General features: G+C 41.1%; 1 protein-coding gene across 10 annotated transcripts in view; it reads right to left on the reverse strand.

Moving 5' to 3' along the window:
- Window positions 1-3,035: 3,035 nt before the first annotated feature.
- Window positions 3,036-14,262, reverse strand: part of LOC113655310 (arginyl-tRNA--protein transferase 1) — a 74,929-nt gene continuing 63,702 nt past the window's right edge. For all 10 annotated transcript variants that reach the window (XR_007140390.1, XM_047812398.1, XM_047812399.1 and 7 more), the window contains 2 exons: window positions 11,393-11,513; window positions 3,036-3,759 (listed from right to left, as the gene is read on the reverse strand). Coding sequence is in view for 9 of the 10 variants with exons in the window: in XM_047812398.1 (XP_047668354.1) it covers window positions 3,581-3,759; window positions 11,393-11,513 (300 nt within the window). In the remaining variant the exon portion in view is untranslated. The remainder of the gene's footprint in view (window positions 3,760-11,392; window positions 11,514-14,262) is intronic.

Consider the following 14,262-nt stretch of genomic DNA (forward strand, 5'->3'; position numbering starts at 1 on the left):
AGTGTGTGATGGGAACTGGAAGAGGATAGAGCCACCCACAACACCACAGAACAACCGCTGGCTCCTACGGTCCAGAGTTTGAACCCGGCAGAGGCGAGGAATCCGAGCTCAGCGGTCGAGGTCTGGTTGCCAAACCCAATGTATTTAAGTGGTCTATGGCCTGAGCACAGGATCTACAGGATATAGCGGTACACTAACATACAGGGAAATGAACGGAAGAAAATTAGTTTGGAGCAAAAAAAAACAAGACAAGAGCCAAAATAATGGGCTGGGGGGGGAAACACCGTTCAAAAGATTCCGATTTGAACGGATACCAATATACCACTGTTTTTGTCTTGTCCTGGATTTAGCAAGCTTGCTAACACTGCCAGAACAAGGTTAACTTACTGTGTTAAGAATACAAGACAAGGAAAAATTATCGTTGAAAATGATTGCCATTTTTTTTTCTAAAATATTTTCCAACTAACATTAGTAATGAGTGATCTTAGTTCATCATGACAGGAAGCGTACCACGGTACCAAACCAATAGACTATGGAGGAGGTGGTGTAAATTTAGTTACACTGGAACTGTGCAGCAATTCCCGTGAACGTGATCGGAAATCATACTGAGGGCTGCACTTGATTTTTATATTGACTTTACATTTTTCATGCTCCTAAACAAACTGATGTTTAGTACATGTTTTCTAGTGATGTTTTACTCTCTGGGGCGGTCCTTGGTGAATAAAAACTGCTGTGGAGTACAGACCTTCTGCTGACGGTCTAAGCTCGGGCTATACGAGACAAGGTTCTAGCTAATATTTCAAAAAACACAAGATCACTTGCGAAAGTTTGTACCTTCTAATCGCTAGCATTCCCTAGCTAACATTATGATAATTATTAGTAGTGCTATTATTAATGGTTCCATTGTTATTTACTATGGTAAACCCTGAGCACTTTCCAACACTGGTGTCTTTCTATTGATCACTGAGTGGACCAGCGACATTCGGTTCAATTTGATTTTATTTAAATCACATATTTAACACTATTCACGATTGCACTGGAACAGAAATCTGCTTTTTGACTTTGAGCATCAATAAGTACTCAAAGGCTAGACGTAAGAAATTTAAGGATGAAAAAGATGTTTATTTATACAAGCATAGTTTTTGGCTTGTATATTACATAGCCAAATTGGCTGGCTGCTCCGATTTAGAGCACATTACAGTAATTGTTTTAGGGTAAGTGACCGAGTGGGTCTGTATTATGGCTAAACCTCTCCAGACTGCTGGCACAAAGCAGCTGTGCCAGAAGAGAGCGAGACTAACCCAGGATGACAGGAGCTACAGGGGAGCAGCATAGCGCCAGCCTCACTCAACCCGATGCTGGCACAGACACAGAAAAGCAAAAGGAGTAAGAAAATGCTTTTTATCGATCAGCAGGAACAACAAAGCATTCAGACAACTTGAACAAAGGCTTAATAATACCTAGAGCAAGGTTGAATAGGATGGGAAAGATTATTTGGGAACACTGGGAGGGAGGGAAGAAGCGATTGATCGAGCTGATTGGATTTGCAGTAACCTTGTAACCTTATCTTAAACATTATACTGACAATATGTCGTTAAATAGATTGGTTTACAGTCTAATAATTTGTTTCTTTGTTGATTTTACCAGACTGAATGGGGGAAAAAGTGTACATAATACATGTCTGATTTTTTTCCCTCCTGCCCTTTTTTGTCTGGCTGATTCAGAGGAACTGTATTCGGTACCAGTGACGTCAGAATGATCTGTCTGCTTACATCAGCACCCTTTTTAACCCATTCCCAGAAATTAAAGTGACTTTTTTCCTGCTCGCTCGGTGCAAAGTGTAGTACTTTAGTATTTAACTGGTAATGATAAATAACAGGAAGTCATTTGGGTACTTGTTTGTCTCTCACCTCTGTGGTTAGGGGTTCAATTCCCACCTACACTCTGTGTATGTGGAGTTTGCATGGGTTCCTGTTGATCCCCCAAAAGAGAGAGAGAGAGAGAGAGAGAGAGAACAGGAGGAGAACAGACAAATAATGAGAATAACAGAATGTCAGATTGAAGGAGACTGACAGAAATGAGCATGCTTCATGGGTTTCCTCCATGTTCTTCAGTTTCCTCATCCAGTCCCCTATGTTTTTAAAGCCAGACAGGCTTTTCTAAAATGTCCGTGGTTGCTGTATGTGTTGTAATGTGTTGGCTGATATAATCATGATCTATCTTCTAATATATTTTATTACTCTGAGTATAATTTTGAGTATCATCTCTCTGTTTAAAAGCAAATAAACTAAAAATCTAGCATAGAACTGATGCAAAAAAATACATCCGAGTTCATCTGATCTTTCCAAGCTTAACTGGAAAAACGTTTTGCATGTTAGTTTGCAGTTAAATGAGCACAGCAATCGTCTTTTTACTGCATTTTATTAAACCAGACGAGACACACGTGCACTGCTATTTTTAAAAATAGGTTAAAGAAGTGTTCTGACACCAGAATTTTTATATATATATATTTCAACAGAATGAACTTAGACTTTGAGACAGATCTTTCTCGACTCTAATGGTTTTGCTAATTTAGAAGAAAAGCTCAGCACCACTTGCACACTTGCTGGAACAGCTCATTTCCCAGCAGACCTAATATACAGAGCCAGACTAGCTAAGGTCAGGAGGAATAAATGCTCCCTGCGCTATTGTGATGGAAAGGTTACGAGAACATTGGTTGGTTTGGTTTCCACCAAGGCCACCCAGCCTCTGCCTGATTCCCAACCACAGTTTAATGAGGGTGCTGGCTAAGACTGCTGGAGAGAAGTTCGTGTCAGCAAAGCTAGTGTCAGCAGGTGAGCGCTGGAGCTCAGCCCGTGCCTACTGGCATTCCCTTGACTACATACATGAGTGATTGACCCAAATCCAAATAAACCCACCAGGCTGTAATGTTTGGCTGTGTACAATCAGGATAATCTTCCTCACAGCTCACGATGGAACATTCCTTGCTTTGTGTCCTGTACGTTCTTTTGCGGTAGACAGAGACAAGAGGCAAATGAGCATAAATGATTTTATTTGTGTGTTTGAAGTGGCATGGAAATAAATAACAGAAGATAAGGTGTAACTTCCATGGCTCCAGAATGTGCTGATGATCTAACAAGAGCCTTTACACCCTTAATTCTGATGTTAGTCCTCCAGTGTGACACACAAGACATTCTATTTTTTTTGGTAGTTCATTCTAGCAGTTAAAACAAACACACTTCTTCTTCGTTTGCTTTGTTTGTGTCTTTGGTAGCTCTCATAGTGGTGTGGACCTCAGAAGTAGAGGTAAGCACGTCACGGAGTCTTCAATCAATTATATTGATTCTAAATTGTGAGTTGTATATTAGTGTGAGGTTGATTACACACAGTTACAGTTTGTGAATGTGCTCAATAACATTACGAGGGTTCAAACAAAACATAGACAGGGGCTTTAGAGCTATACGACTCCTTTAAGCTTTAAGACAATACAAAGAGAGAATAAAAAGGCCAAATCAACACCATTATACTAAGGGTAGATTATGAACACCATTAGACTTGCGGAGCTAAATAAGAGAACGAGTTAAGAGCGGTAGAGGAGGATTCTCTCGGCACACGTCTGGCCCAACAGTCTTGCATACTGCTCCACCTCCTTCTCGTCATTGCAGCCTTTCCTTTTTCGTGAGTAGGCAGCATAAGGCATGACTGTCCTCTTGTGCAGCACCAGCACACGACCAAGATCTTTAAGTGCACGAACATCACCTACAGAGAGACAGAGAGAGAGAGAGAGACAGAGAGAATTTCAGACAGGATACACTGAAGGTAAAGCCGATCATTTACTGCTCTCTGTGGCATTTTCCAAACAAACCCTAGAGATAATTCTGACATTTTTGAGTCATTTCTGCTGTCTGAAAACATTCGAATATTTCACTAGAGAGCAAGCGAGTGAGTACGAGAGAGAGAGAGAGAGCCTGAGAGAGAAGAATGGCAATGAGGTCGATAAGATCAAATAAGATGAAGAAAATGGAAACGAGAGAGACGAAAACGACAAAGACGGAGAACGATGGAGAAATGGCAAAGAGAAAGAGAGAACTATTGGAAAAAGTTGGAACATGTGACTGACAGGTGGTTTCTGATGCACAGTTGTGTCCTGATACAGTGTTACACTGACAACACTGAAGAGCTCATGATCTCTAATCTTGGTTAGATTGCTGGGTTTCACCTGTGAAAACAGATAAACCAACACCATGACCAGAGAGCTAACAATGGGAGAAAAATCAAGCCTTCGAGAAGCATCTATAATCATAGTTATTTCTGTGCTAGTTACTAAAACATTAGGAAGGGAAAAAGCTGGCGGGGGCAGCAGTGACAGATGACTCAAGTGGAGCGTTATGATTGTTATTAATAGATAAACTGAACCCCCACCACCCATGATTCCTCTCTGTGTCTGGGATGCAGTTATCTGAAGCCAACTGAAAAAGAGCAGCGGGTGTGTTTGGGGTAAGGAGGGATGGAGGGGGGCTGTAGGTGCAAATTAGCCTCTGTAACTTTGCACGCATGGAGAGTATAGTCAAATCTGCAGCACATTCCTAAAATATTCCCATCAAAACCCTGTCAAAAGCCCACAGCCACTCACGGGAATCTAGCTCAGGAAGAAATAACAAGTGAAGGGGGTCGGTGGGGGTTTAGGGAGTAATGACATTTTATTGTTGCCTGACTGGATGAAACTATCAACATCAATCCATATCCTAATGAGTGAATCTTCTAGAAAGAGTGAGGAAAGAAAGAAAGAAAGAAAGAAAGAAAGAAAGAAAGAAAGAAAGAAAGAAAGAAAGAAAGAAAGAAAGAAAGAAAGAAAGAAAGAACGAACTGCTTTGCGGAGTCAGTCAGTCAGTGTGAGTTGGCAGTGTGTGTGTGTCAGTGTTTGAATAGAATGTATGAGGCACATTCGAAACTGTGAGAGAGAAAAGAAGAGGAAGTGGGGATGTACAAAAATAAGGATGAAGGAAGAATGCACAGATGGAGAGAAAGAAGGACAGACATCCCTAAAGAAAGAAAGAAAGAAAGAAAGAAAGAAAGAAAGAAAGAAGTTCTGAAAACCCCCTGAGGCTGTCTTTCTCTCTCTCTCTCTCTCTCTCTCCGTTTGGCAGATATGTGCATTTATTCCTCTGGAAAGAATTTCTTTTGGTTTTCATTTAAGTTTTGTTTAAAGAATCTAAAGGCATTCTGGCAACATTTAAACTTTTCCACATACACACTTAATGATTATGTATATTAAATTAGTCTAGAAACATTTTTAAAAAGAGAAAATGTGACTGGACATGATCTGGGAATAAATAAGTTGCATAACGAACATGAAGGACTCATCTCTGGCTCAGACGTGAAAGTCTAAGAGCTTTAGAGTATTTCTCTCATGGAGAAATACTGTGGAATAAAGGGGAAAAAGGAGGGAGCAGTGAACCAGTGAAACATGGATATGTCTATAAGCCTCAAATAGCATGCAAAGTCATTGATAGGAGGGGAAAAGGCCTGAATATGATGAGATGTCAAACTGTGAGAGTAAACAGGGCAGAGTGAGACGGCTTTTTGACAGCAGAGCTGTCAAGGGTGTCAGAGGCTCTCTTATGAACAATCCAAACATCCGCTGCACATATAAACAGCCCTCTCCCCGCTCCATCCATCCTTTTTACTCATTTACAGCTCCTACTGAGGGGCACCAGGCTCTCTCAGTCAGCGGCACCGGAGGTTCACTGCACGACTCAAGGTCAGCGGTCAAACTGGAATGATAAGGAAGACTTTCTCTGGAAAGAATAAGAAGAAGGAGGAGGAGAATAAGAAGAAGTAGGAGGAGGAGGAGGAGGTTTAGGAGAAGGAGGAGGAGGAGGACCGGGCCTGACTGCTGCCTTTCAGAAACTCCATCACTGGTTTTACTTCAGCAGTAAACAGGACAGAAGAGAACACCACAAAGACACAGAAGCTACAGTATCTGTGTCTCAATTCAAACCTTGCACTCAGAAAGGAGTCCAATTCTTATCCAGATTTTTTTTTTAGAACCTACAAATTGATCCACAACAGAGTAGTGTTGATTTAAAAAAAAAAAAACAATTCTTTTGTGTAAGCCAAAATCAAGCAAAAAAATTCCTGATGGATTTCTGAAACACTGACAAGCGCACACTTCCTGACTCATTTGCATGTAGTGACGCCCACAAAACTCCATAAATGGTCAAGAGCACAGACAGTTGAGCATGAAATGAAACGGAAACGAACCAAGGCAGAAAAGTAGAAGTGTAAGTTTGGACTCACTTTTACACCAGTCAAAAAGATTTTTGTGTGTGTAATATTGATAAATATTTCAGTCTCTCTAGGCTTCTGCACTGTGACATCACAATAAAAATAAACAAACAAAAACAAACAAACAAACAAATAAATAAATAAGAATCCACAAATCGAAAAATTCATAGCCCAATGTTAAAAGTGTATTCTTTAACTCAGCAATAATATAAAATTACTAGATTTCAGTTCAGTTTTTTTTTTATTCTTGGTGCCTGACCTGGTGATCTAGCGTGAGGATGTGCTTTTTATAGACTCCAAATCTTTTCTATAAGTAGCTTTACATAAGGACGTCTGCTAACTGCTGTAAACGGAGCGATTTAACCTTCTGTATACGAAACTGCAGTAATCCATGCAGATTACACAACCTGAACACGACAGAAGTTTAGAGTTAGTCTGCAAAAAAATCTGCACAAACACACACACACGAGCAGGGTACGAACGTTTTTCCAAAATGACAAAAGTTCCTCAGTTTCTGTGTAAAAGCTCCAGCAAATGAATTAAGAATCAGGTTGATAAACGAGGCTCACTGTCTTTCTAATCATGTTTGTAATGACTGATATTTAAAATAAAGGGCTTTTAACAGCCATAAACACAAGACATGCCTCCAGGGGTACAGCATATGGTTCAAGAGAGAACCTTGCTATACCTTGCTATCTATTAATTTTCACCAGGCATTAAAGCCTTAACACAGGGGAAAAACATGGACAGGGGTTTATTGAAACCACTGAGTTCTGTTGGTCAGGTTTTTTTTTTTTTTTTTTTAAACAGCACCTCCTTTGTTGCTCAATAGGTTGCCTGACTTGACAATCTCCACATACGTTTTCAATAAGCACAGCCAGACATAGACACCCACCCCGACCATGGCCTGGCCACAGACATACCATTCCGAGCATTATGAGTATGATATACTGGCTTCACTCTTACACTTTATGCAGAATAGGGGAGAGAAAAGGAAAGAACAGAGGTATAAGGGTGCTTGTGGTCCTGAGTAGCTAACTATATTAAAGCTACTTCACAAATACAGCTGTAGTCACCAGTGGCTGTATTATGAAGTCTTACTACTGGTTGCCTTAGTAATAACTTTCATCAGTGGCTGGCGTATTTTAGCATTCTACTTAACAAATCAGACTGTATATCTGCATCATTATCACACGAGGTGAAGTAGAAGCAGTGTGTGCTCTTTGCCCCGGATCACATGCACTCTAGGGGTAGTCGTTGCACCGATGCTGCATCTAGTTCAATTTTTCTCACTTAGTCGCGTCATTGGACACTCCCGAATCTAGTCACCAACGCTTACTGTCGCTCATGTCTCCTGAAGTCAGCAGCTCTTATTGTCACTGAATGATCTCTGGTCTCTTTTTCGCTATGTTTTTGAACGGCATAACTGCAAGCACTGATGTTGTGTGCAAGGCCTGCACGAATCAACCGCCAACAATCCGACACGAACACTGCCGCTCGAAATGTTTGCAAAAAAAGTCACACTCCACTCAGCTGCATGTATTTCGTGTTTTTAAGCAAGAATGGAGATTCGATTAAATCGTAAGCGCACAATGGCTCTGGCTTAGGTTTTGACAGCAGAAAGGTGGTTAGTGCAATCTCAATGCCTTCAATAATTATGCTCATCGGCCTCCAATTGGCAAAGTTCCTCCTCCTCCTCAAACAACTCTGTGAGACTGGAAGGCAGGGAAATACATCAGACTGTACAAGAGACTCATGCAGTCTGAGAGAGGGCGAGAGAAGATCTGCATCAAAAATACAAGTCTGAATTAGCTGGCATCCTTTCGGCAAAAACAACAGGCCAGGCAGGACTGGTGGTAAAGCAATATAGGCTCATTAACACTGCAAGCAATGACCGACTTTGAGTGTTACGCACTGCTGAGTTGGGACCCAGGCACTGCAAAAACATGAATATAACTGAATATAACAAGGAAGTTCTTTTACAATGGTGAGCATTGTTCTGTGAGGATTGTAGTTATTCATCATACACATTATTTAAAGTGTTCATTGACTTATGCCCTAGTTAACATAGTGCATTTATTGCCATGAAGCAGAAAGGAATTACATGATCACCTCTTACATTAAACTGTCCTCATCAACAATCCAGGAAGAAAAAATCTAAGCACCATACAGTGGGTTTAATCCATACTTAAGCCCTGTTTATCTCCTCTGTGTAAAATCACAGATCTATGAGGATATCAGACAAGAGAAGAGAAACAGAAATTTGGTGCCAATCAAGAACTACAAAGAAACAAAAAAGGAAAAATAAATAAATCAGGCCAAGATAAGTACAGGAATGATTTGTGGTGTCTCAGAATTCCCAGTGGCAGATCTGCTTCTGTCCTGACATGACCTGCCAGGAGGGCAATGGCTCCAACTATGACCTCACTGTGTTTGCCGAATAATAGTCGCTCTCTATGTTTCTTGTTACCATGCTTAAGAAAGGGAAAACAAAGAGCTTTGTGTTGAGGACTGCTACTTTACATCTTACACAGCCCTCTAAATGTTGGCTGGAGCCACTGGTTAAAGTAATACCTGTCGATGGCTGTCTCCCAGCTTGAGGAACTGTCTTACTGTCAATGCAGTGCAGATATGGCTAATAAGCACATAAAAGCAAATAACCAATGCAGCTAATTATCAGGATTTAAAAGTAGCAAGCGTACAGAAGTCTAAATGTACTTTAGGTAAGAATTGTGGGAAATCAAGTCAAACGGATTAACTGGTACAGTTTAAGAAGAGTTTAATGGTTTTTTGTTTTTGTTTTTTTACCATTGCCTCTTTAAATATATCCGCCATCGAGCTCAGCATTGGGAAACATTTTCCAGAACAAATATTCTCCAACAATTTTATGTATTATTCCCAAGCAGAGAACACACAAGATTAGAAGTGTGTGAACGAGGAATGCAAGATGAGGCATGGACTAAAGCAAACGGTGAAAAAAGAAATTGAATCGGTCTCGAAAAACACTCAACAAAAAAAGAACGAGTAATTGCTCCACAGGCTGTCAGGCTCTCCCTCTCTCTCTGGCGTCTGCTAGTCGGCAGTGATATTATTTCTATTCTTATTACCATCATCGTGGCCATTATCTGCTCAGTGTCCAGGAATGACCGCATGCATGACCTGGCTGAACTGCTCTGCACTGGGTCCTGGGTTCTGTCAGAGACTGGCTCTAATCCAGATTATTTTAACATAAGCAAGTCCTATTAACTTCTTACTCTGCAAAAATGAAGGCATGTAATGTAGACATGGCAAGCTTGTTTCCTTTACATCAGATTTTCACATGCATCCGTGGCCCTCATTCATCTAATGACAAATAACGACTTGTGTGAGACAATCCATCACAGAAAAAGAAACAAATGAATACCTGGCCCAAGCCCCCGTGTCACTGTTTGCTCTGATGGTCAGCAAACAGTTTGTAACAGTTACTGAGGTCCAGATGGCGAGCTTCCTTTGGCACTGTCAGGCTGAGTGATGTGTGGGTACAGGAGAGGAGCCAGCAGTGTGGACGTAGTCACAGGGGTATTTACTGTATATGGGAGTGTGTTTCTTTGGCATTGACGTCTTGGGCAGTTGCTTCGACTTAGTTTCAAGTCAACATCCTCATCCATCTTCTGAATACAATTCCTGCTTTAGATTTCATTAAGGTTTGATGAGTTGTACTGTCGACGTGGCTTGACGGTGAAGGGAAAAATCTGTCCTCGTTCACATCGCATGACTACATATAGACACTTGGCAAACAAACTCATTTGCTTTGTAAAGATCATAGTTTTCTTGTGAAAATCAATTTGATCTGTTTCAGAAATCAGACCTCTATCACTATAACCTGGTAAAGTGAACAAGCCATAGTGATAAGGACACACACACGGCTTGCATTCTACTTTATGATGGAATGGATATAGATGCCATATGGGCTGGTTTAGGCATTTCAGAAACTTTACCGTTACCTTGCTGATAAGAGAGCTAAATGTCCGTGAGCAGGGTTGATGGTCTTCAGATCACGGCTTTCTCAAACCATCAACCCTGCTCACGTCCACTATGATGTTTAATAGGACAGTAATTAAAGCTCTTGACTTGCATCTATCTGCATGATTGGCTGATAATTGCATGAATAGCTTTTCCTATTAAAGTTGCTTCGGAGTGTGTCTGTAAACCTGATATGGAGCATATCTCTGATGTTATCTCTTACCTGCTGACATTTGGCACACTATCAGAGCTGCTATCAGCGCTCCTGATGAAGCATCGCAAATTTTTCCAGCCGAGAACAGGAATCTGACACGACGGCATGCACGGACTCATCCGAGCCTGGTCACTTGGTCTTTTCCAATCTTCACCTGTAAGGTTTGGGTGAGTCTGAGCTCATGATAGCCCCAGATTCCTGTTCTTGGCTGGCAGGAGTGGAACATGATGTGGCTGTTGTAGCTCTTCCACCCCTAGGTCTGTTATTGTGCGTTTTCTGCTCACCGTGGTTGTAAAGAGTGATTATTGGAGTCAGCTCAAAACAGTCTCTTTCCTCACCAAGCTGTTTCAGCATGCAGACCCTTTGTACACAGGACGGTTTTTTGTTCTTATTTTTAGAGACTGCTGTGTGTGAAGATCCCCAGAGACTTTTTGAAATGCTCAAACCAGCTCTTCTGGCACCAACATACATGCCACAGTGTTGACATGAACATTAGCTGAAGCTCTTGACCTGTACCTTCATAATTGTATGCACTGCGCTGCTTTGACACGATTGGATGATTAGAGCCGGTGATAAATGAGCAGATGTTTACCGCAGTGCTCCTTTTTTCTTTCAAAGATCGTGGTAAACTCTTACAATGTGAGGTCTCATGGGGAGGAGGAAAAGGAAGGGGGGGACTAATGAGCTAACAAGCTGTGGCAAAACACTACCCTGCCACAACATAATTCATAGTTTTCAGCAGAGATCACAAAACAAAAGCACTCTTAAGATCATTCTGAATAGTTGCATGCATGTAGACACCTGCATATGGGTCGACACACTGCTTGTGTTCGCTGAAACTAACCGAGAGTGCCGGTTAATAGAGCCATGATTTTTAGAGAGCATTACCTGCACGGGCGTCTTCAAGGAGACGGGAGTAGGCTGAGGTTTCAAGGCGGGGGACGCATTTCTCTATGGGCACCCATGTGTACGTCTCCGGGCACAGAAGGTCTGAAGGCAGGTACTGACCCTGAGGAGAAACAAGTAAGAACTAAATAATTAAGTAAATAAATGATTCAGCACTCATAATTCGACAATTCTTAACGATCTGGTGGGCCAGGAGCACGTCCTGTTTGATTCACACTGAACCTCACTACAGCCATAAACATCATTTTGTTTAGTGGTGTGAAGAAAGTGCACATGGAGCCCTGGCCTCGAGAGCCCTCATTATCAGAGCACTGAAATGCTACGACTGAAAGTCAAATGAACTCTTGTACAATGTAAACAAGCAGACGCCTTCGAGACGTCTGCCTTTCTTCAAGCGCGTGCATATCAACCCCCTGCGTGCACGGACACGTACTCGCTCAGAACACAACCGAGGACTTGGTGTGTTTGGTTGAACTGCTAATAACATAGCTTGAGATTCGTGATGCCTTTGGAATAAATGGTGAGCTGAGAGATGGATTGGGAGTCTGCGCCAGTTGTTTATTTTTCTCATCCCTTAAGTGAGTGGAATCACTGAATGTCACTGAACAAAAGGCAGTGAAATATACTCACTCACTAACTGAAAAATTGCTGTGAAATCCAAAAAGCAGTCTTATTTTTCCTGGTAAAACATCTTTCTGTGCAATTCTATTATATACTGCAATCCTATAAATTAATCAGCAGATTAAAAAAAAATGCCCCCCCCACACACACACACCTCTATTCATCTCTGCAGATCGCTTCAAGGGGCGGGGCTAAAGCTTTCAAGGCAGCCTCTGATACATAATACGGGATGACTGATCCAATTTAGTTCCCTATTTTCTCAGTAGAAAATATCAGAACACAAAAAATGTATATCTACATACCAACTTTTTTATTTGTGTTCAATAAAACTAGAGACAAAAAAATGGGGAGAAAAAAAAGGCCTAGAAGTTATTTTTGATTTCACGGCTGCTTTATTACTCCCACAGGTTCCACAAACAGGAATCTGTCTGTCGTTATGCCCCCGGCAGAAACTATGTGCCATGTTTCCACAAGCAGGAGCTTATGAGAATCGAGTGCTCATAGGCTCGGGCCCCTTATTCTAAACACTGAGTGCTGAAGGTGAAGTATTCACACCCCATCTTTCTCACAGTCACTCTGTCAGCAGTGCGACACTACACAGGATCTACGGAGTGAACGGTCTTATTCACAAGAACGTCACACGGACAAAAAAGGGTTATTGGTTCTAGCTCAGGACAAATAATTAGGAAAAAAACACTCCAGGTTTATATCTTGTGGAGTGTGTGTGTGTGTGTGTGTCAGCAGTGAGCGCAGGTTTATTGGCTACGAGTGATTTATTTACACCCATCAGAAATGACATCAGTAGTGTAGAAATCTATAGTATGTACAGTTTTGTTAGATCTTGTATGATTTTGTATGATTTTTTTGGCGACTTAATGAGTCGACTCAATACGCTAAATCTCATTTCATCAAATTTTTTGAGAAATAATAAAGTATATATTTGTATACAATGCATTCATTTTGCATAGTTTACCTCATGTAACACTGATAGACGATAACAATCTATAACAATTCTTGAAGACATTTTGTGGTTCATGGTATGCGTCCTGACAAAGGTGTGCCATTAAAAAAATAGAAAAAGAATAAATAATAAAATCCTGTTTCACTTCTTTCTCGGAGAAAACGGTTTCTTAAATTAAAAAAAATATTAAATAATAGAATGGTCAGTAATAGAATCATGTTTATAACACATTTAGATCCTATATATTTATAGATGTACATAATACATTTAAATGATAGACAACTTTCATTCATTCATTTTTCCAACTGCCTCGGGTCACGGGGAGCCTGTGCCTATCTCAGGCGTCATCGGGCATCAAGGCAGGATACACCCTGGACGGAGTGCCAACCCATTGCAGGGCACACACACTCTCATTCACTCACACACTCAGGGCAATTTTTCCAATTTTTGAACCTACAGTACCATGCATGTCTTTAGACTGGGGGAGGAAACCGGAGTACCCAGAGGAAACCCCCGATGCACGGGGAGAACATGCAAACTCCACACATAGAAGGCAAAGGTGGGAATCGAACCCCCGACCCCGGAGGTGTGAGGCGAACGTGCTAACCACTAAGCCACCGTGACCCCCCCGATAGACTTAAAAAAACAAAACAAAAAAAATGTATATAAAATAAACACTGACAGAATAAAAATAAATATTTATTCTTATTTATTAACATTTATTTTATTGCATGCTGATTAGATGCGGATATGATACACGTTTTAATAAGTTTTTTTAATCCTGATATCCATGAATTTTCAGAATGTGTCAGAATGTAGTCTAGATATAGTAACCCACATATTTTATTTCTTGTAACATTGCTTTTGTTTCACTGATTACAACAACAAAGAATATAAACTGAATTGTGGTACTCATTAGCGCAGAAGGGCAGGCTTGTAGGTCATATTTTCATGTAAAGGAAAATGAGAGATGAGTGAATGCAGCTCATTCTTTAATTAAAGTGATAAAGTGCGGAAGCTGCTATGGTGACATACATCAACCGGCTGATTAGTTCACATGGGAGGGTGTGAGATCTTTTCCCCACAGGTGTTACCGAGGGCTTCGAAGTAATATTGTCTATAATTCTTTGCTTTTCAAGCTCGCGCTAAGATTTGACATCTATACAACCACCTGGAAGAGATTCACTAATGTGTGCATATAATACGTGGGTGGAGAAGGAAGGGGTGGAACTAGCCTGCAGACACGCTTCCTGCCGTCGGAGTGAAGATG

Source organism: Tachysurus fulvidraco, chromosome 4, assembly GCF_022655615.1.
Source record: "Tachysurus fulvidraco isolate hzauxx_2018 chromosome 4, HZAU_PFXX_2.0, whole genome shotgun sequence".
NCBI classification, from domain to species: Eukaryota; Metazoa; Chordata; class Actinopteri; order Siluriformes; family Bagridae; genus Tachysurus; species Tachysurus fulvidraco.